General features: G+C 37.6%; 1 protein-coding gene across 5 annotated transcripts in view; it reads right to left on the minus strand.

The window, feature by feature from the left end:
• Nucleotides 1-22,385, minus strand: part of NCBP1 (nuclear cap binding protein subunit 1) — a 41,675-nt gene that overhangs the window by 6,417 nt on the left and 12,873 nt on the right. For 3 of the 5 annotated variants that reach the window (XR_002729791.1, XM_023203062.2, XM_023203076.1), the window contains exons 7-20: nt 20,977-21,046; nt 20,319-20,534; nt 17,132-17,229; nt 16,361-16,424; nt 13,816-13,926; nt 12,773-12,837; nt 11,958-12,020; nt 11,637-11,711; nt 8,995-9,098; nt 6,661-6,783; nt 5,550-5,652; nt 4,650-4,743; nt 3,253-3,356; nt 813-927 (exon numbers count right to left, since the gene is read on the minus strand). Coding sequence is in view for 4 of the 5 variants with exons in the window: in XM_023203062.2 (XP_023058830.1) it covers nt 813-927; nt 3,253-3,356; nt 4,650-4,743; nt 5,550-5,652; nt 6,661-6,783; nt 8,995-9,098; nt 11,637-11,711; nt 11,958-12,020; nt 12,773-12,837; nt 13,816-13,926; nt 16,361-16,424; nt 17,132-17,229; nt 20,319-20,534; nt 20,977-21,046 (1,405 nt within the window). In the remaining variant the exon portion in view is untranslated. The remainder of the gene's footprint in view (nt 1-812; nt 928-3,252; nt 3,357-4,649; nt 4,744-5,549; nt 5,653-6,660; nt 6,784-8,994; nt 9,099-11,636; nt 11,712-11,957; nt 12,021-12,772; nt 12,838-13,815; nt 13,927-16,360; nt 16,425-17,131; nt 17,230-20,318; nt 20,535-20,976; nt 21,047-22,385) is intronic. The other 2 variants (XM_023203085.1, XM_023203094.1) reach the window with 1 other exon arrangement.

Below are 22,385 nucleotides of genomic sequence, written 5' to 3' on the forward strand. Positions count from 1 at the left end.
TTTTTTTTTTTTTTTTTTTTTTTTTTGAGACAGAGTCTTGGCTGGATCTCAGCTCACTGCAAGCTCCGCCTCCCGGGTTTACGCCATTCTCCTGCCTCAGCCTCCGGAGTAGCTGGGACTACAGGCGCCCGCCACCTCGCCCGGCTAGTTTTTTGTATTTTTAGTAGAGACGGGGTTTCACCGTGTTAGCCAGGATGGTCTCGATCTCCTGACCTCGTGATCCGCCCGTCTCAGCCTCCCAAAGTGCTAGGATTACAGGCTTGAGCCACCGCGCCCGGCTAACTTTTTTTTTTTCCACCTTCTACTATGATAAATACGCGTAACACTGGAAAATACTTTCATAAGGAAGAGTATCATGTTAAGTCACTCACTGCTTCCCTCAAAAATGGCTACAATACTAAATTAATACTATGAGAAGTATTATGTTAACCTGGGAATGACTGCCCCATTCCTCCTCACAGTATGGGGAAAGTGTAAGTATCTACAGTCTTCTCCCTCTTCCCCCAGAGACTCCTATAGAAATACAAGTGTCCTCTTCCCTTCTGCTACTTCCCTTGTGCAAACATGAGGCTGACCCAGAGATGGTGAACTATGGAAAGTGAAGTTTGTGGCTTCCTGACCTGGTTCATCATGCAGTGTAACAGCACACAACACACTACCTGCTCCTTCCTCCTCTTCTGCTTCTGCAAACAGCTCTGCATTAATTTGGGCTCAGAAAAAAATGAAATACCATCAAGATAATGAACTCTGAATCCTCTCCAGAGTTTCTGGTATATTTTCTTTAACTATTTACAAGTTTACACAAAACTTACCCGTTTGTGTTGCCTAGCAAGTTTCTCTTTAGCTTCTTCCAGCTCTTTCTGGATCTTCAGGACATGTTTGTTCATCTTACGAATTGTAGAGTGCAAGATTTCCCAAACGAACAATCTTAAAGAAATATGGCGTTTGGTTATTGTATGTCAAGCTATGGTTATAGAAAATAAAACCTTTCAACCTTTATAATCTATTCATTCTTAACAGCTGATACAGCCTTCTGTCCTCTGGGCTGAATTAGTCATATTTCTCCAGCAATACTTATGAATTGGTCTTTTATTGTAAATTGTGCAAATATCTATCTTCACACCCATTAGATTCAGGTGAGTCCCCGAGGGCAGTACTGTGTAGTCATTTTTCTTATTTCCATCCCTTACTAGAGGTACATACTCACTGAATTGAAATGACAAACTATGATGGACACTAACATTAAAAATGGAAATACATTTTTCCTCTCCTAAATGTAAACACTATGTGTAGAAATTTTCTCAAAATGGTGACCTGAGACTGACTGCACATGCTTTACACTATTTACACTTTAGCACACACTCAGGCAATTATTCTCTTGGAACCTTTAAAAAACTCATTAGTTGATAACAGGTATCAACTGATAGGCTCTAGGAATGAGATAATTATATGTCAGCTTTCTTACTAGCAAATACATACTAAGATCACTTTGTAGGTGCTTTAAAATGTTTGTTGCATAAGTGTTTCTTTTCTTTTCTTTTTTTAAAGTAACTTCTTAGCTACTTTTGTGTCTATAAACTAGGTCTCCTAACCCAGCACAGAATAGTACAGTTGGCTCTTAAACAATACAGGTCCGAACTGTGCAGGTCCATTTACATATGGGTTTTCTTCCACCTGAGACAAGACCAACGCCTCCTCTTCCTCAGCCTACTCAATGTGAAGATAATGAAGAAGAAGACCTTTATGATGATCCACTCTCACTTCATGAATAATGTTTCCTCTCTTATGATTTATTGTAAGAATACAGGATATTAACACATACAACACAAATATGTGTTAATCGACTACGTTATCACTAAGGCTTCTGGTCAACAGGCTACTAGTTAAATTTTCCATGCAGTTAAAAGTTCCATGCAGATTTTTGACTGTGTGGGGGTGGGGTAGGTGGGGGGAAGTCGGTGTCTCTAACCCCTGATGTTGTTCAAGGGTCAACTGTACTTCCTTCTACAAATTTTGACCCAAATAATAGTTTAAGTGGAAGATAATAAAACAATCTGTTCATAAAACTCCAAGTCTAGCACGTTAGGAAATAGGACAAAAGAGCAGAGCACTTTCACTCTGGAGGGGGTGGACTGTAGTCAGGGAAACGTTTGCAGAGTTACAAATATTTGAGCTAGGTGTTAAAGAACAGACGGAGCTGCTGAGCACAACACCGATTCCAGAATGCCTGGTTTAAATGCTGGCTCTGTGCTTAGTTGTGTGACTTTGGGCAGGCTAAAGCACTCTGTGACACTTCCCTATTCTGTAAAATGTGACAATAGTGGAACCTCCTCTATGGTGATGCGGTAAGGATAAAATGAACTGAAAATGTAAATCACTCAGGACAATGGTTAAAACATACTCGGGTGGTTAGTTTTCTGGAGTTTACAAATCTGAAAATGTCCTTCTGTTGTCTTTATTTGTGAAGGCCAACCTGGCTGGTATGACAACCTTAGATCACAGCTTATCACCCTAACGATTCAGTATATTTCAGATCAGTGTCCTCTGGCAATAACAGATACAGTGGAAAAGTTAAAGGCTGTGATGGATTTTTATGTTTTTACAAGTAATTTGCTTTAGTTTCCTGCTTTGTGTCAACTCCTGCTGTCCTGGTCCTATCAACTATAAAGTCTATGAACTTCACAAATAAGAACCAAACAGCAAAAACTCTTTCCTTTAGGGGGAATGAGTGCAGAATGAGTCTTCTGCATTAAACCTAAGATTATGACTGTGGTGACAACCCCTTTTCCCCCATCCCTCAGGTGTCTTGGTAATCACCAAGCTTTCCCAGATCCCTCCATCATTTAATCTACTTTGACTTTGGTTTCTCCTACTTCCTGGTGTGCATTCCAGGTGCCATCCCCACTGAAGCTGGAACCCTTCCTGATTTCCATCTAGACCAGCTGAGACTCTGCACATAGCTGGCTCTTGCTAGTTTTCTCTCCCAACAGTCTGGATCCTTCAACAGGATTTCTACTTCACTAGCTTAGTCTTGATTCAACTTGAGAGAGTCCCTGCTAAGAGATGCTGCAACCTGACAGGCTGTGTATGTTTCCACTGTCTAGGAATTTTTGCCATGTCCAATCCTACCAGATTGGACCATAGTATATTAATATCAACCTGGTTTGGACCAGAATTTGAAGCTTATGTATAAGAGACCAAACATATATCAATTCTTAGAGAACACAAGTTTCATAAAATAATTCATATTACCTGGTAAAGTCACGAGACAGTTCTGAAGAGAAGATCCAATTTGCTACTGCAGCACAATCAACTATTTGTGTACGAATCATCTTATCCACTAGTACAGCAATCATCTACAGAGAAGAATTATTCAAGTAAATCACACACACACAAATACATGTATATGTGCCACGACACTGCTGCCATAAAAGTATAAAATAGGAGGGCTATAAAATTTAGTTTTGATGACTGTAGAACTGATTGATCAATTTGACCATTAGGTCTTTTTTTTTGGAGACAGAGTCTCATTCTGTCACCCAGGCTGGAGTGGAGTGGCACGATCTCGGCTCACTGCAACCTCTACCTCCTAGGTTCAAGCAATTCTCCTGCCTCAACCTGAGTAGCTGAGATCACAGGTGTGCACCACCATGCCTGGCTAATTTTTGTAATTTTAGTATAGACAGGGTTTCACTCTGTGGCCTAGGCTGGTCTCAAACACCTGGCTTCAAGTGATCCACTCACCTCAGCCTCCCAAAGCACTAGGATTATCGGTAAGAGCCACCGCGCCTGGCTTGATCATTAGGTCTTAAGATTTATTCTCCCCTTTGCTTTGCTCTAGCACTACAAGAAACAGGCTGACTAAACAAAAACTCTGAATAGTAACAGTTAAAATTTGAAAAAACTGGCCAGGCACGGTGGCTCACACCTGTAATCCAGCACTTTGGGAGGCTGAGGCGGGTAGATCACCTGAGGTCAGGAATTCAAGACCAGCCTGGCCAACATGGTGAAACCCCATCTCTACTAAAAATACAAAAATTAGCCAGATGTGGTGGTGGACGCCTGTAATCCCAGCTACTCGGGAGGCTGAGGCAGGGCAATCCCTTGAACCTGGGAGGCAGAGTTTGCAGTGAGCCAAGATCGCGCCACTGCACTCCAGCCTGGGTGACAAGAGTGAGACTCTGTCTCCAAAAAAAAAAAAAATTTAAATTTCAGATACTAATACCTATTCGAAAAAATACATAATTTCGATGAACCCCAGAAGTTAAATGTAAAACAATGTTTTATCATTAAAAACTCAACTGTTTTATGAAATTTATTTAAATGTTTCTTTATAATACACAATATATATCAAGGTTTGAGAAATCTGGAGCTTGTATTTAGAAATTGGATAGACTAGATAAACCTCTTGCTGAACATTTAAAATATGTTGAGATATTATAGTCCAAAACCAAATCATAATAATGCTTGCTCTTTCAAGAATGAATCAAACATCATTACTCCCATAGCACTGAAAGAATTAGATCTAAAAACCATTATCTAGGCAGAGTCAAATTTCATGTTTTACAAACAAAACAAGAGCAATTAATGGCCTTATTTTTATACCTATATAATCAGAGCTTCAACATGTCTAATTAAATAATTTTTACCTGTGGATGGTTCCTCCACACCTCAAACATAACTCTTAGCACATGTAACTTCCCTTCATCACTTTCAGCTAGGGTTTTGAAGACTTCATGAAACCTTTTGATAATGGTGGGAAAAAAATATCATATATACTTATTCGTTAAACATTTTAGTGTTTTCAAAGCCTTTTCAATGTTACTCAATTTATAATGCAATACACAAATGCAAAATAACTGTAAGTATTAACCATTAAGGATGCAAAAAGTGTGATTAGAGATTCATAGTTTTTAAGGAAGCTGTCACAAAATCTCAAGACATTTACAATGTACTACCGTTAGCCCAGGGCTACAGTTTACAAGAATAGGTAAGGACTAAGGAACTGTCTTCAAACATGGTGGAATATTTAAACTGCATCTTCTGTGGGAACCCTGCAAGTAACATAAAGCCTTGGAGGCAGAGATGGGGTGAGATGTTCAGTTTCTCTGCTTGGTTGGAGGAAAATCTATGTGCTCTTTCTTCCTTTGGACCCTGTCTAACAAGTTAAAAATATCTGTCTTTAGATGTCAACCTTTGGGTGGCTACCAACAATGTAGGTGATTCTAATTTCTTCTTACATTGTTTTGCAAAGATACTTAGCGTGGGAACTTCCAACTGCATATGACTGTCCTAAAAATCTAGGTTTTTCACTACTTTAAATGTCTATATAAAAAAGGCGCTTACCATGTACATATGCCAACTGTACAAAGAGACTGATGGAAGCCTTAGGATATGGATTTTAGCTACCACAAACCTAAACCCACTGTATCCAATTATACATTATTAAGATCTTCATATTCAACAATCTTAGGTAAAAATTACTATACCACTGGTGTTCATGAAGCAAAGTTCCAAACCTTCAAGAAAGGCTCTGTACTCATACATACTTTGCAAGAGCACTGAAGGAGTGGCTGAATGATTTGGCTGCCAAGTGTAGCAGAGTCTGTACAAAGACTTCTATTTTCAATGGGTTAAAACTGAATCCTTCATCTGAAAAATATTTTATAGTAAAATAGAAAAATGTAAGTACAGCAATTCCTTGGTGCCTTACCTCAAATGCTAAATAGATGGTATGCTCACATCTATATACAGACATTTGTGTAATGTTTTTTAGTTCTAATAAACAATAAAAGACCATCACTGATTTCAAACACTGCAAATATGAAACCACATGTAATTTTAATTCTTAGTTTTATGTGACTGTCTTAATTCTATCATCCATTCCTTGAAAAAAAAAAAATCATACAGGTTTCCTTATTCATAGTCTCTATTTTATTAATACCAAAAAAACCCCCCAAAAAACAAAAAAACCCAGCAAACCCTTAACACAAGCTTATGTCTTAAGATGTCTGACAATGTCTAAATTTAATGCCATCATTTTGGTTTATGCTTTCTAAACTCATTTTCTCTAATATCATTACACAAGTTTCTTAGAGATATCCAAACAAAATCCCAGTAATAAATATCCAAAGGCCACTAATATCTTATTTTGATGAAGTAGTTTTTCTATGTGCATATCCATTTATTGATTCAGGCAACTGTATAAATTATTTTGTCAATTTTCCCACTCTTGCCCAGAAAAACCCCTAGGATTCTAGTTGGAATTACATGGTACATAACTGAGTAAATGTTAAGCATTATTATTCTAATAGCTTGACTTGGAGAAAATGTCGAACTTTATAACACACCAAGTCTTTCTATTCAGGAACCTATGGGGTTAAAAATCCTTGCAGGGGTTAAAAATCCTTGCGTGGTAACATATTTCACTTTGTATTTATGATGAAGTTTATATTCTTAAGGAAGGTATTATCAGAGAAATGTTAGGATCTCTTTTTATATAAGGGGAAAACACCTGGGATGCTAAGAACAACCAACAGTCTGAACAGGTCAAACAGATACAGATATATTGCTTTAAGCGCATCATGTTGCCAGAGTTATGTTTATGCTTTAACTTGGCCTATACATAGTTCCACTCAAGAAATACTGAATTCCACTTACCGTCATCATCATCCTGGTTAGGATTTGGTACATCTTTCAGAATGCTGAAGATTTCATCATTGGTTGCCTTACTTTTAAAGGCAACTGCTAAACAGAGGGCAACAGAATGTCCAGGAAGAGAATCTAAACACATAATTGGGGGTAATGACAGATCAGGTTTCAAGACTATTCTAACGAATAGTTAAATAACTGAGAAAAAAAAATTTTTAAATTCTTCCTTTCAAAATAGGATGCTCTTTATCCCAAGGTCAATATTTAATCTGTATAAAAGTACCACATGTGGAAGCTTTTTCTAATAGGTTAATGGTTTTTCACCTAAAAAGGGACAATTCTCATTTCAACAATTCCTTAAGGACACTTAGCTAAGTAAAATTTTGAGTACAAGGTGCTGATCATCCTCAAGATGAATGGTAAGGAGAAGAGTGGACACAGTTAAACTGTCTTTTAATGCCCTCAACTCTCCTGGGCTCAAAAGCCCAGAACCAACGTACTTCTCTTTCATTTTGCCAACACCCATTTCCTCTTTCTTTCCTTGGGACCATGGAAACGAAGTCTGAGCCTCAACAAGGTAATGGCTGCCAAGTTTAGAGAGGTTTTTGTTTTTGTACTTTTCTTTTTTGCTGAGTCCACAAGCTTGAATCTATGTTAAGTCAGATGCTCATGTGCTAGGACTCCTTGTATTTACTATTGGTATCAGTTAAGTCTTTATTATAAAAATTTGTGCTAGTATACACCGTAAGGCATCACCAGAGCAACAAGAAATCTGCTTTTAATGTAAGGTAGACAAAGAGGTAACAAAAAAGGCAATCCTGTCATAGAGTAGGAGTTACTGGAATGAATGAAGTAAATTACAACAGTCACGTGAGGATGGTCATATTACACCTGCTGTGACCTTTTTCTCTAAAAGAAAGAAGGCGAAGAAAAACAGAATCCCCTGTCACCAGTCTACATTCCAGCTGGGGAACCAAGATATTCACATTAGACACAGCCAGGGAGCAATAGAAAACTGGCTTGCTAAAGGTTAAAAAGTATTTACAGCTATTGAGCTTTCTCCTTCTAGCTTGGGCTAGAATCTAGAAGGAGAAAAGGAAGTGGAGCTAGAAAGGGCTTTCCAGACTGGGGTAATAGCAAAGCCAACAACAAAGAGTATGGAAAAAATAAAAAAGGACATGGACCTGGCAGCAGTAGAGGCCCATGTGGGGAGAAGTGAAAAATAACAAAGTAGGAACAATGGTTATGAAGGCCTTGAATGTTAGGCTGAGTTATTCCTATGGGGAAAAAAGAAAGCTTAATCTTCAACAAAAGTCTGAGCTTTCTGACAGCAAAGACTGCACTTTATCATTCTTGGAACGAGTACAAGATAAAACTCAAAACCTGGCACTTCTAAGTGCTGCATGATCCTTTGATCTGCCAAAAAGCACAGTGGCTAACAGCACAGCCACTCAGCAGTGCACCTACGCCTGAATTTGGGCTCCACCACTCAGAAGCAATCTCATTCTAGTTTGACCTCTTGGAAGCCATTTCCTCATTGTGGTTTTGATAATCATATCTATTTTTCAGAGTTGACATAATGAAATAGCAAATGTACCAGGACCAACACAGTTTATTTCAACGGAAACAGGTACAGTCAGAGACAGAGGTGGAGAAACAGGCGTACAGTATGAAAAGCAAGGAACAGCAGAAAGTTGTGAGATGCGAAGAACCTCTACACAACATGAAATGGAAGGATCATGGAGGGGCTGTGTTAAGTGTAATCTGCAAAGGATAAGTTGGAAAAAACTCCACACCTAACTCTACCAGTGATCAACAATGTATAATACTCTACCTACATTAAGTGTAAATACTGTGCAAAGAGCAAAATGGCACATCAAATTACACTCCCTGATTTATGGTGCAATTTCAGAAATTATGTGACCAAAAGGTAAGAAAATCATAATTAAGAATTTACTTTTAAAGGCATACTGCCACAGAATATGGACATCTATGTTCTCAATACCACACCTGAACAAGATAATTAATTCAAGTAATCTCCATCACCATGACAAATACACATTTTCAGTTTAGTAAGTTCTAACTATAAATTCATCTTGCTATACTTAACACATTCAAAAGAGAAAGAAAAGATAAGCCAGTAGTAATTAATTTTATCACAACCAAATCCTCAAAATGATGACAGGGCAAATAAAACAGTGGCTAATGCTAGACCACCCTTCGAATACAGGAAATATAAACCCCAAGAAAAGAAAAAGTTCAATTTCTCCACTTTAAACAACTAATTTAAATATATTTGAACTGGGACCTTTTAAAGACAGAGGGATTTGTTTCATTACTTACTGCTACTTTCATCTCCATACTTGTAAATGCAGGTTGGGTTTGCAGGACATAGAGCTGAGAAGGTAGGAGGAACAATATCTAATATACGTTGATGGTAAGACAACCTACAATACAAATAACAGCCTCAGAAAATATCTTTTATCAGTACCATTCTTCAGTAACACCCAACTTACCTGGAAAGTCACAATCTCCAACAACTTGAACTCAGCTGACAACCAAGAGTGAAAGGAAAAAAAATCCTTTGAGTTTCTGTCTAAGGCAGCATGCCAAATCTCAGGCATACTGCGGAACTTACTGGCTTGCAACTGAGGTATAGGTGAGTGAGCTCATGAGCCTGGTGGCCAAGGATGTGGGGTGATGATGGGGTGTGGTGAAGATGACAGTCCGTACACTTTGGAGACTGGCTACATTGTATCAAATAAATAAATATTGAGGATAATGGGAGCCAAGTTTCTTACTGCCTGAGAAGGTATTTACAAACCATGGTAGAGAAAAAGTGTAGAAATAACATACTGAGTTGGAAACTGAGGCATATATACACACAGGTGGACATAAAAATAGTTATGGATGGATGGATGTGTGCCCACCAAGAGGCTTAGAACCAATGACACCCCAACGGCAATGAGCACATCAAGTGCCCAGATCTTGGCTCCTAAATACCGTATTCCATTAGTCCTTTACTAATTAGTCCTATACTAATGGAATATGGTATTTAGGAGAAATATGCAAGATGATCCTAAACATGTTGTTCTAGAAAATAAGGAAATGCTCAATGAATGGTGGGGGACATTAAAAACAAAGACAAAAACAAAACAAAAAAATATATATAGAGCTTACCAGGACTCCTCATGTACATATCAGGGACAATTTGGGCATCAAAATAAATGATCCTCATAGTTTATAACCCATCAAATGAAATATAAATTAATTAGTCCCTACTGATATATAAATAAAGGAATAAATAAATAGGGGAGAAAGGACAGCTCTTACAGAAGGCCCATTAATAAATGTAGAAAAAGTAATGGAATGAGAAAAATCATCACTTGGCAACCATCTTACTGGTAGCTGCTAAAAGCAGGATGGAGATCTGATGAAGAACAGAGTAAGAATAAAACTTCAGAATATCTCCCACAAAATACTGATCAATTCTACTAAAGAGAAAAATGGTAAGCTTAAGGTAGAGAAAGCTGGCAGATATTGACATGACCAGGTGGATCAAGATTAACATCACCAGGGGTGGGAATCATATGCCTCTAGATGTGACACACCAAGAGCATTAACAATTTAAGCATTAACAATTTCAATTTGCTCATGAGAAATATCAGAGCAATCCAAGTAAGGTCTAGACTCTTTCAAACTGGTAAAAACACAAAGACAGAAAAATAATAAGTGTTCAAGACTGAAGGAATCTGAGAGAATGACAACTCAACACTATATATATACCTGGATGAGATTCCAGACCAGGCCAGGCGCAGTGGCTCACACCTGTAATCCCAGCACTTTGGGAGGCTCAGGTGGGTGGATCACGAGGTCAGGAGATTGAGACCATCCTGGCTAACACGGTGAAACTCCATCTCTACTAAAACTACAAAAAATTAACCAGGCATGGTGGTGGGCGCCTTTAGTCCCAGCTTCTTGGGAGGCTAAGGCAGGAGAATGGTGTGAACCTGGGAGGCGGAGCTTGCAGTGAGCGGAGATGACACCACTGCACTCCAGCCTGGGTGACAGAGTGAGACTGTCTCCAAAAAAAAAAAAACAAAACATTACAGACTAGACAGGAAATACAGACGTTGGGATGGCTGGCAAAATTTCAGCAGCACCTGTGAATTATGTGGTAGGATTGTACCAGAGCTAATTTCCTGATCTAGAAGGCTGTATGCTTGCTAGGTAGGAGAGTGGTTTTGTTTTGGGAAGATATGTAATGGAACATTAAAGGATAATGGGCTGTTACATCAGCTGGGTATGCAGCTGATTCTCAAAGGAAAACCAACGTAACGGGTCTCTAGAGAGAGAGGAAAAGGGAGTGAGCCTGAGAGCGAACATGATAAAATGTTAATAGCTACGGAATCTAGGTGAACAGGATACAGAATTCTTGGTACTGTTGTGCCAACTTTTCTATAAATCTGAATTCATTTCATACATAACACCCTTTTTTTTTTTATTTTTTTGAGATAAGAGAATCGCTCTGTCGGCCAGGCTGCAGTGCAAAGGCGCAATCTTGGCTCAAGCAACTCTCCCGCCTCAGCCTCCCAAGTAGCTGGGATTACAGGTATGTGCCACCATGCCTAATTTTTATATTTTTAGTAGAGACGGGGTTTCCTCATGTTGGCCATGCTGGTCTGAACTCCTGACATGTGATCCACCCGCCGTGGCCTCCCAAAGTGCTGGATTACAGGGGTGAGCCACTGCGCCCAGCCTGTAACATCTTTAAAAGAACTTACCAGCTTAAATTCACATGGAATCTGTATGGCATGGTTGCCTAATTTTTTTAGCCTAAATCTTGATTAAAAATGGGACAGAAGATGAGTAAGTAGATTTTGAATCCAATATTCTGAACACATATCACAAGTATAGAGAAGAGAAAGAAATCCTCCCAAAGAAGTTAAAAGACCTAAACAAAGGAGAAAACACAAAAAACTTACCTCATACATTTTTCTAGAACTTCTCTTACAAACTTTGGTTTGGGACTTTCAGGATCTTGACTAAGACAATCTGACCTGAGGAGGAAATGTAGTTTTATCAATTCTTATGTATCATCTGCACTTACACTCATTTGTACTATAATTATCTGTGAACTTATAACAACTTACAAGTTTTAAGTTATAATTGCACTTGTAACTATTTATACTTAACTACAAATAGTTTCCAAGAAATTAAATATTTCAGTCACTTTTATGTTACAGTTTTTAAAATTAGCAGTTTTTTGACTACAGAAAAGTAGGATAAAACACACCATCACTTACCAATCTTCCCAGCTCCAACGGAACTGGAAGTTACTTAGATGATGAGAAAACCAATTGATAAACCTATGTAGAGAAGGGGTGGTGGGGAGAGAAAAAGGAAGAATGGCTGGGATTTAGAACAGAAACTTATATAAGCCTTCAAACAGATAAAACCCAATTTTACAGAGTTAATGAAAAGCACATTCCCCTACATGCAGCTGTATCTTCTGCCAACTCTCTTTATCCTTTTTAGGTCAATGACAGATACAATTCTAGTACCTGTTTTGTGTGGGCACCTAACATGTTTATTATTTAATTCTCACAACTTCCAAGGTACATATTATTTTCCTCATATAAACGATGATGAAACTAAAGAAAAAAAAAAGATGAAATTGTAGGCCAGGTACACTGGCTCATGCCTGTAATCCCAGCTACCCAGGATGGAGGCTAAGGCAGGCGGATTGCTTGAGTCCACAAGTTCAGGGTTATAATGAGTTATGCTCATCCCACGGCACTCCAGCCTAGGTGACACAGCAAGACCCTATCTCAAATAAAAAAAAGAAATTGCAGATAGAACATTTTATAGATGGCAGAGCCAAAGTATAGTCTTTGATACTTGACTAGAGAATGAAATTAAAGAAAACCATAGCATGGACATCAAAAAACATAATGTTACATTAAACAAGTATGAGTCTGGTTATTGTACAAAGGTTATTTTGGGAGGCAAGAAAAAAACTAAACATGGAAATTCTTAAAAATGTCTTTATCAAATTCCTTTATGAAGTACAGGAAGTAAAAGCTGCTAACTCAGTTCAGCAGTAAAGCAGTTACTGTACCTGTCTACACAGGTAGTGTTCATTGTGTCCAAACGCATGTATAGCATTTCAGTTGCCTGTGCAAGCTGTGAATTTAGGATAAGGAAAACTATTCTCCACTTTTATCCCAAATAAGTTGTAATAGACAAGAATAGAAATAAAACATTTCAAGTCTTTATAATGATTAATAATGTTGAACATCTTCTAATACAATCGATCTTGTTTTTGATTTTTTTTTTTACAGCTTTGAAATATCAGTGATGTATAATTAATCTGACCTCTACACACTTGTGAAATCAAGATAATATTTTCATCACCTCCCAGATTTCCCCATGCTCTTCCATATGCACAGGCATACATTGTTTCATTGTGCTTAGCAGAAATTGCATTTTTTTTTTTTTAAACAAACAAGGTTTGTGGCAACCCTGCAACGAGCAAGTCTACTGGCACCATTTTTCCAATGGCATATGCTTGCTTCACACGTCTGTGTCACATACTGGTAATTCTTACAATAAAGCAAGCTTTTCCATTATTATTAATTGCTGCAATCCCATAATAAAACTTTAAAAAATAAAAAGCTGCTTTCAATGCATAAGCAAAGACAGTGGTTTTTTGAGATGGAATCCACTCCTTGGAACATTGCTGAATGACAACAAAGGATTTAGAATATCATAGAAACCTAGCTAATGAATCAGTGGCAGGGTTTGAGAAGATTAATTCCAACTCTGAAAGAAGTTCTACTGTGGGTAAAATGCTGTATCAAACAGCAAGCATCACATGCTTCAGAGAAATCTTTTGTGAGAGGAAAAGTCAATCTAGGCAACAAATTTCATTGTTGTCTATTTTTGAACTTCCTGACCCAAACAGTGAAGCGTATATCTACGTATTTATAGGTACATATGTATTTACAGACATAAAAATACATACATGTAATACACACACATACAACACACTTCAAAAGCCACATTTTTTACCTACAAAATTTAAACCCACAAGCAGAAATATTTAATAATCTTCTAAGACCCGGCCAAAGAGATTAAGTTTAAAAACAAAGGAAAGGATACAACTTGGGGTAGAGAGCCAGGTTGAAGTTTGCACAGTTCAATGAGGAGTGTTGTGTACATCACATCAATGTGAGGGGGTGCTGGAAGTTGAAACAGCTCTGCAAAGATCACCTACAAAAGAATCATGAGTCATAATTCAATCCAACTGCTATCTTTGCACTTCTATTAGAAAGACCTTAATATTCTAAATCTGAGCTCTAACTCCACGGCATTCATAATGAAAATGGAATTACTTTTTAATATTTATAATTATGCTCTTTCAAACACAAAAATCTAAAACTGAAAACTGTAAGGAAAATTTCTTCTCTCTATAATTCAATCAAATAAAAACATACCACACTAATGCTTATTTGATCTACATTCCTCCCAGAAAACTAAGCAATTAAATTCCAACTTTGAAAGCATCACAGTTCAGTCAGGATGTACAGCTTTTTTCTTGTTTACCGTCCCCAGAATCTAAAAGGATTTTTTGTTTTTTTTTGAGATGGAGTCTTGCTCTGTCGCCTAGACTGGAGTGCAGTGACACGACCTCAGCTCAGTGCAACCTCCGCCTTCTCAGTTACTATAAGTAACAAGAACTCTTAGGCTGGGCGCAGTGGCTCATGCCTGTAATCCCAGCACTTTGGGAGGCTGAGGCAGGCAGATTACTTGAGGTCAGGAGTTTGAGACCAGCCTGGCCAACACGGTGAAACCCTGTCTCTACAAAAAATACAAAAATTAGCCGGGTGTGGTGGTGGGCACCTATAGTCCCAGCAACTTGAGAGGCTGAGGCAGGAGAATTGCTTGAATCCAGTAAACAAGAAAATCAAGTCATTCCACACTGTTACTTGAAATAGATGCCCAGATCTTTCCGGCAGTCCAAGACTTCTTTGCCATGCCTCTTATTCAGAAACTTCCTTCCCACTCTCTCTATATAACTGGTGGACCACCTGCCTAGAATTCTAAAGCCCTAGTCTGCATCCTTTACTCTTACCCATCTCTCACACTTCTACACTTCGGTCTAATGAATTTCTATACATTATGCAGATTTAAAAATGACATTTTGCATTTCAGACATGTCACTGAGCCAAGTTCACAGCATTAAGTACACTTAAGTTTTGTAAAGATAGGAAACACAGTACTTTTTTAAAAAAAGCACAAAAGTGCAACATTAATAAAATGTGTATCTTAACACATCCCATCAGGCCCATCCAGCTCAGTCGGTAGACGATAAGACTCTTAATACATCCTATCTATGCTGTCTCTTTCATGAATACTATTTATTTATTTTCAGACGGAGTCTCACTCTATCACCCAGGCTGGAGTGCAGAGGCACAATTTCTGCTCACTGCAGCCTTGACCTCCTAGGCTCAAGTGATCCTCCCACCTCAACCTCCCAAGTAGCTGGGACTACAGGTGCATGCCACCATAGCTAGCTCTCGTTCTTTTTTCTGTATTTTTAGTGGAGACAGGATTTTGCCATGTTGCCCAGGCTGGTCTCAAACTCCTGAGCTCAAGCTATCAGCCTGCCTTAGCCCCCCAATTGCTGGAAATATAGGTATGAGCCACTGAGCCTGGTCCGTGAATACTTTAATATAAAGAAATAATGCAGTGGGATGGGCACAGTGGCTCACGCCTGCAATCCCAGCACCTTGGGAGCCCAACGCGGGCAGATCACAAGGTCAGGAGTTCAAGACCAGCCTGGCCAATATGGTGAAACCCTGTCTCTACTAAAAATACAAAAATTAGCTGGGCGTGGTGGTATGCGCCTGTAGTCCCAGCTACCGGGGAGGCTGAGGCAGAAGAATCACTTGAACCCAGGCAGCAGAGGCTGCAGTGAGCCAAGATCACACCACTGCACTCCAGTCTGGGCAACAGAGCAAGACCCCGTCTCAAAAAAAAAAAAAAAAAAATGCAGTTAACAGTTTGACTCACATGTCAAATGAACACTGTTTTTTTTGATATACATCTCTATAATGTATTCAACTGTATACTAACATCAACCTTTTGTATGAGTTAATACGAAGTCAAAAGTATTGTTACTCTATTTCTAAACTGCTTGGCTTTTTAGATTTCTAAGTATAAATGATGATTCATCTATACTTGGTGTTACAGGAAATAATACACTAACCAAGTTTATGCTAGTACTGAGAGGCTAGATAAACACAACTAAAGATATATTATTTATCTAAAATGGTATTTTAAAGTATTTAAGCCACTTATACATCTGTTAAGTGGATAATGTATTAACAGAGCTAGAGCTAACTTACATTATCCACAACAACGATCCATGAATGAAGACATACTATATAAATAGCTTATAGGTAACTCAAAATTCCATTTGGCTACTGGTTTCAATCTCCTTTTTTCTCTTTTCTAACATGGCTAATAGAGCACCAAAACTGACAGCAATTTCCTCACTTCTCTGTTAATTCTGAATGCCAGACAAGTAGCAATAGATAAATAAATAAATAAATAAATAAATACATAAGCCAAGAGTAGATTATACTTTAAAGGAACAGAAAGATGCTGAAATTCAGAAACACGCTCCACATGGAATGCATACCTCAACTATGTGGTAGTTCAAGGGGATCTTGTTCTTCCCTGGATAGCTCACTAACTGTGCAGCACTATAAAAAGTGTAATTTAAGTTTAATAAGTATACGAAGACACATGAAAAGTCAAATAAGCAGTTTCAAAAGCAATGTGTTTAGATATAAGCAAAGAAAAATCTTCTTTGAAATATCCTAGATTTCAGTTACTTCATTTAACTATGGCATAAATTATTCTGTCTACCACAAGGAAAATCTTTAACGCATCCAAAATTTCTTGAAAGATCAAAAGGAGTCTAGGTAATAATACTAAGGAAGCATATTCAGATGTACTAACCTAAAGAAGTTTTAATAGAGTAGATCACTCTCAAAATACTATACTCATTTCCACTTTAAAATCTAAACCAAACTTTCCAAAGTTTAAGAAAATTTTATTAAAAAAAAAAAAAAAACTCCAAAGTTTGGGTGTTTTGAAAACAGAGCAAAACCACTGATATCCAAACCCAAAATAACTTGCCATTCAAGCTCTCCATAGCATATACTAAATACCCACACCAAAAAGACTGGCATCATAGGCTTATTACTATAAAGCACCTTGACAAGTACTATATAAGGGTGAAGAGCCTCAAGAAAGTAATGTAAGTGTTTTTAGAAATTGATTTTAGCGAGACAGGGAGTCAGGAGGATAAAATTTTCTTACACTCTCAACATACATTTTGCTCTTACTGAATCATCAAAATTGCTGCTTTCTCTCCCTTCTAAAAGTACTATGGAAAGAATCTTACCAAGTCTTCCTTTCCTTCCAGTGGGACTTAATGATGCAGTGAAGATTCTCTTCTATTACAAATCTTTCCACTGAATGACTCCCTGGCATGACAGGACCCTGGAAAGAAAACCAAATGTGTACACTACAGGCCTAGAACACAGATTTCTTTCACTTATTCAACAAATATTGGAGAGACTATTATGTTCCAGGCACTATACTGGGTGGTGGGGATAAAAGTTCTGAAGTGTTAAAGCTCTATATTTCAGTAAATTCCATTGCCATGTTCACTTATACCCCAGAGTATCAGCTGTAGTGTTTCTTCTACTACATCTCATGCCTAACCATACAACCACTGCCTACTTTACACACCAATTATTATACGAAATTAAATAACTTTGGATAATACAAGCTTTACAGAGTTTATTTTTTAAACCAAGAGAGTGAATTATTTCCATTAGTAACTATGGAGACAGAAAATTCTATTCAAATACCACATAGCCATAAAAAATCATGCATGAATTGAAAGATACCCGTAATATATCGTCTAAGCTTAAAACATATTCCCTACATGGCATTATTTCATTCTTAAGTATATTCACAGCAAACAGGTTTAAAAAACACAAAACAGACCTTTAATAATGACTTTTGGATGATTTTAATCTTTTTTTACAATTTCTAATGTTTTTTAATAAACAACTTGTAAAAGGCCAGAACAAAAACAAAATCCTGTTCGTTTTGAGAGTAGTATTTTATATATTTATACTCTTCTAGCAAGGGATGCACATGCACCTTACAGAGGTGACACCAATTAAATATAAATACAGGAGAAAAGAATTTTGAGGTCTCATTCTAGTTTCCCTTGCACAAAAAAAAAAAAAAAAAAAAAAAAAATCTGATCACAAACATTAGCAGTCTTAAATGTAAACCAGATTTTCAGTTAAATATATCTAAGTAGATCATTACAAAATTTTGACTAAAGTATTTGGTTACATATGGAATATAGCAAAGAGGGCAATTGATAATTTTGTATATGTAACTGACTGACAAATTTTTATTCCAAAATAGACTGCATATATACTAAATTCCTACTGGTCATAAGCACTTTACCAGAGGACAGAAAAGAGACAATAGGAGAAAGAAACTCAAATTTGACTTTAGGTGGTAATATTAATTTTTATGGCAATAGTTTTCAACTGGGGTTAATTTTGCCCTCATGGAGACCTATTGCACTCTCTGGAGATATTTTTGGTTGTCAAAACTGAGGCAGGGAGAGTGCTATTGGCATTTAGAGGGTAGAGGTCAGGGATACCACTGAGCATCTTACAATACACAGGATAGCACCCACAATGAAAATTGTAAGTTTTCTTAATTGTACAATATACAATTTTAATAGTACCATGGCTGCCAGGAAATTTGACTTTGAAATAAAGAATATGTATATTAAAAACGATAAAGTCAGCTTAGACTAATCTTTGGAACTTTTTAATTAAAAATACTTTACATATTTGTTTTCAAATAATCATACAATACGAATAATCACAAGACAGGCTGTGTTGCCTAAAGAAAGAGGGACCATATCTAAAACTAGGTGCTTTTCTTGAGAAATAACCTTATTAAGTATAATTATGGCCAAGTGCAGTGGCTCATGCCTGTAAGCCCAGCACTTTGGGAAAATGAGGTGGGCGAATTGCTTGAGCCCAGGAGTTCGAGACCAGCCAGGGCAACATGGTGAAACCCTAACTATACAAAAAATTTGCCAGGCTAGGTGACACATGCCTGTGGTCTCAGCTACTCAGGAGGCTGAAGTGGGAGGATCACTTGAGCACAGGACGTGGAGGTTGCAGTGAGCTTAGATCTCACCTTTGGCCTCTAGCCTGGGCAACAGAGTGAGATCCCATTTCGAAAAGAAGAAAAAAAAAAGGAAAAATGGCCAGAATGACTGAGTATTCATCATGTGACAGACACTGTTCTTGTTCTATGCATTTTACATGTTAATAACAATTTAATCCTCATAACATAAGATATATACTATTAATATTACCTTCAGAAAATGAAAGCACAGGGAGGTAAACAACTTTCCCAAATTCACACAGCTAGTATTTGGCTAAACCAAGATTAAAACACAACCCAATGTAGCTCTCAAAACCCAAAACCCACACTCTTAGCCTGCAAACTGTGCATGTCTCTCTAATCTATTTACACATGCCAGATGTAATTTCTTGCATAATGAGGTGATATCATTCACTGAATTAAAAAGTTAACTTCATTGCTATTGACCTTCTTAGACAAAAAACAACTCAAAATTAATACAGCCAACAGACACATGAAAAAATGCTCATCATCACTCGCCATCAGAGAAATGCAAATCAAAACCACAATGAGATACCATCTCACACCAGTTAGAATGGCCATCATTAAAAAATCAGGAAACAACAGGTGTTGGAGAGGATGTGGAGAAATAGGAACACTTTTACACTGTTGGTGGGACTGTAAACTAGTTCAACCATTATGGAAAACAGTAGAGCAATTCCTCAAGGATCTAGAACTAGATGTACCATATGACCCAGCCATCCCACTACTGGGTATACACCCAAAGGATTATAAATTATTCTACTACAAAGACACATGCACACGTATGTTTATTGCGGCACTATTCACAATAGCAAAGACTTGGAATCAACCCAAATGTCCATCAGTGACAGACTGGATTAAGAAAATGTGGCACATATACACCATGGAATACTATGCAGCCATAAAAAAGGATGAGTTTGCATCCTTTGTAGGGACATGGATGCAGCTGGAAACCATCATTCTTAGCAAACTATCACAAGAAGAGAAAACCAAACACCGCATGTTCTCACTCATAGGTGGGAACTGAACAATGAGTTCACTTGGACTCGGGAAGGGGAACATCACACACTGGGGCCTATCATGGGGGGGGGAGGGGGAGGGATTGCACTGGGGAGTTATACCTGATATAAATGATGAATTGATGGGTGCTGACGAGTTGATGGGTGCAGCACACCAACATGGCATAGGTATACATATGTAACAAACCTGCACGTTATGCACATGTACCCTAGAACTTAAAGTATAATAAAAATAAATAAATAAATGAAACACACCACAGGCATAATTCGAGCGGGATTAAACCACAAGCACAATGCAACACAGGTCGTATCTAGGACTTTTAGTAGGTCACCTACCTCGGGATCATCTGTGTAATCAAACATTCTGAAGATGACCCTTGGCATTGGGTACACCGAATCTTCAGTGTGAGGAGGTGGTGTAAAAGGAGGCAGATTGTGCTGCAGTGCTTCACACAGGATGCTGTCAAAGGCAAGATAAGGTCTTAGGATGTGCCGTTCCTGCCAGCGATCCTTTTTCAATTTCTGAATCTGGGCCCACAGGCAATCTAAATACTAAAGACAGATTAATTTTTAATCATTAATATAATTAACATTTTGACTAGACAAAATGAAAATATCACTACCCTTTAAAATACAGGATACAAAAGCTAACTTGTAAGACGGTACAAAAAAAGGTGTTAAGTTTTTGTTTTTATTTTACTTATAAAGTCTATCTGTTTGGAACTGTTTGTTTTTACATTTTTCAAATTGAGCATTTACATAAATATATGTCAACTCTGTAATAGCTGACATCCCAAAGAACAAGGGAATATTTCAATTACATTCTATCATCTATTAAAAATCTACCGTACACCTAGAGCTATGAAAAGGAGCTATCATGAAATGCAGAAACATAGCCACGGGGTAAAATGGAATGGTCTAAGTATCTTACAGAGATAAGAATCTATTCAAGAGCTGACTGAGTTTGTACCACAAGAGATTGAAATCAATTTACCTCTTCTTGTGGATGTGGTTTATCAGCAGTCCATACCTGTAACATGGGTACATGAGTCTTTTGGCGTCTTCTAAAGATAAAAATGAAAATCTACATTTAGGCTTTTACAAACATGAGATGCTCAGTCACCTTCATAGTTATTAGAATGCAAATTAAAGCAATGAAATAACATTTTACCTACTGGAGCGGCAGATATCAACACTTTTGATAATGTACTGTGTATCATCAAGATGCAGGTCGAGATTCAGTCTCAAACATCGTTGACAAAGAGGTTAACTGGTATAATCTCTTTGGGAGAGTATAATCTCTTTGAAAGGTAATTTGACTAAATCTATCAAAATTAAAACTGTTTAGAACCTTCAACCCAGCAATGCCATTTCTAAAAATTTATATCCCCCATAAATATATCTGCACGTGTACACAAAGACATATACACAAAGATATTCACTGAAACATTGTTTATAATAGCAAAAGATTGAAAATAACCTAAATGTCCACCAACAGGAGAGTACAGAAATCATGGTACATTAAAAAGTGAAATATCCTACAACTGTTAAAAAGATTTATGAAGTATTTTTATGCAACAAATACAAGTTATAGTAAGAAAAAAAAAAAAAGCCAAGTGAAGAACAGTGTGTATATTGGGCTATCACTTGAATAAAAAAGAGAAAGGATATGTATATACACACAAAAGATTCTTTCTTTTTGAGACAGAGTCTCACTCTGTCGCCCAGGCTGGAGTGCAGTGGCGGCACCATGTCAGCTCGCTGCAAACTCTGTCTCCTGGGTTCAAGCAATTCTCCTACCTCAGCCTCCCAAGCAGCTGGGATTACAGGAACCCTCCACTACGCTTGGCTAATTTTTGTATTTTTAGTAGAGATGGGGTTTCACCATGTTGGCCAGGCTGGTCTCGAACTCCTGACCTCAGGTGATCCACCTGCCTCAGCCTCCCAAAGTGCTGGGATTACAGGCATGAGCCACTGCACCCAGCCAAAAGATTCTTATTTTTTAAGCTTCTTTTAACTTTACTTAATAATCAACTAAGTAGCTATTAACAGTTATCCAAAAAAGTACTTAAAAAAGAGAAAGTGAAATTTAACAACAAAATCAATCTGTAAAAACTTAAGGGCCACATAACCATTACCATGTTGCTGGATAGTTAAGCATAAATTTACTAAAAAGACCTATTTATTATCACTGTATCTAACAATATAAACCAAGCTTTTACATTGGCTTGGGAGAGATGGGTAATGGGAAGACATGTGACTATTTTAATTGAAATGTGTCATATTATTTAAGAAGTACCGCCTGGATGGAAGGTTAAGGACCACTGTTTTAAGAGCTTGATTTAGGATTAATTTACATGAAATAAACACATTGTATGTGCTAGGGCAGTGGTTCTCCACTTG

This window comes from Piliocolobus tephrosceles, chromosome 14 (genome assembly GCF_002776525.5).
Source record: "Piliocolobus tephrosceles isolate RC106 chromosome 14, ASM277652v3, whole genome shotgun sequence".
In the NCBI taxonomy this organism is placed as follows: domain Eukaryota; kingdom Metazoa; phylum Chordata; class Mammalia; order Primates; family Cercopithecidae; genus Piliocolobus; species Piliocolobus tephrosceles.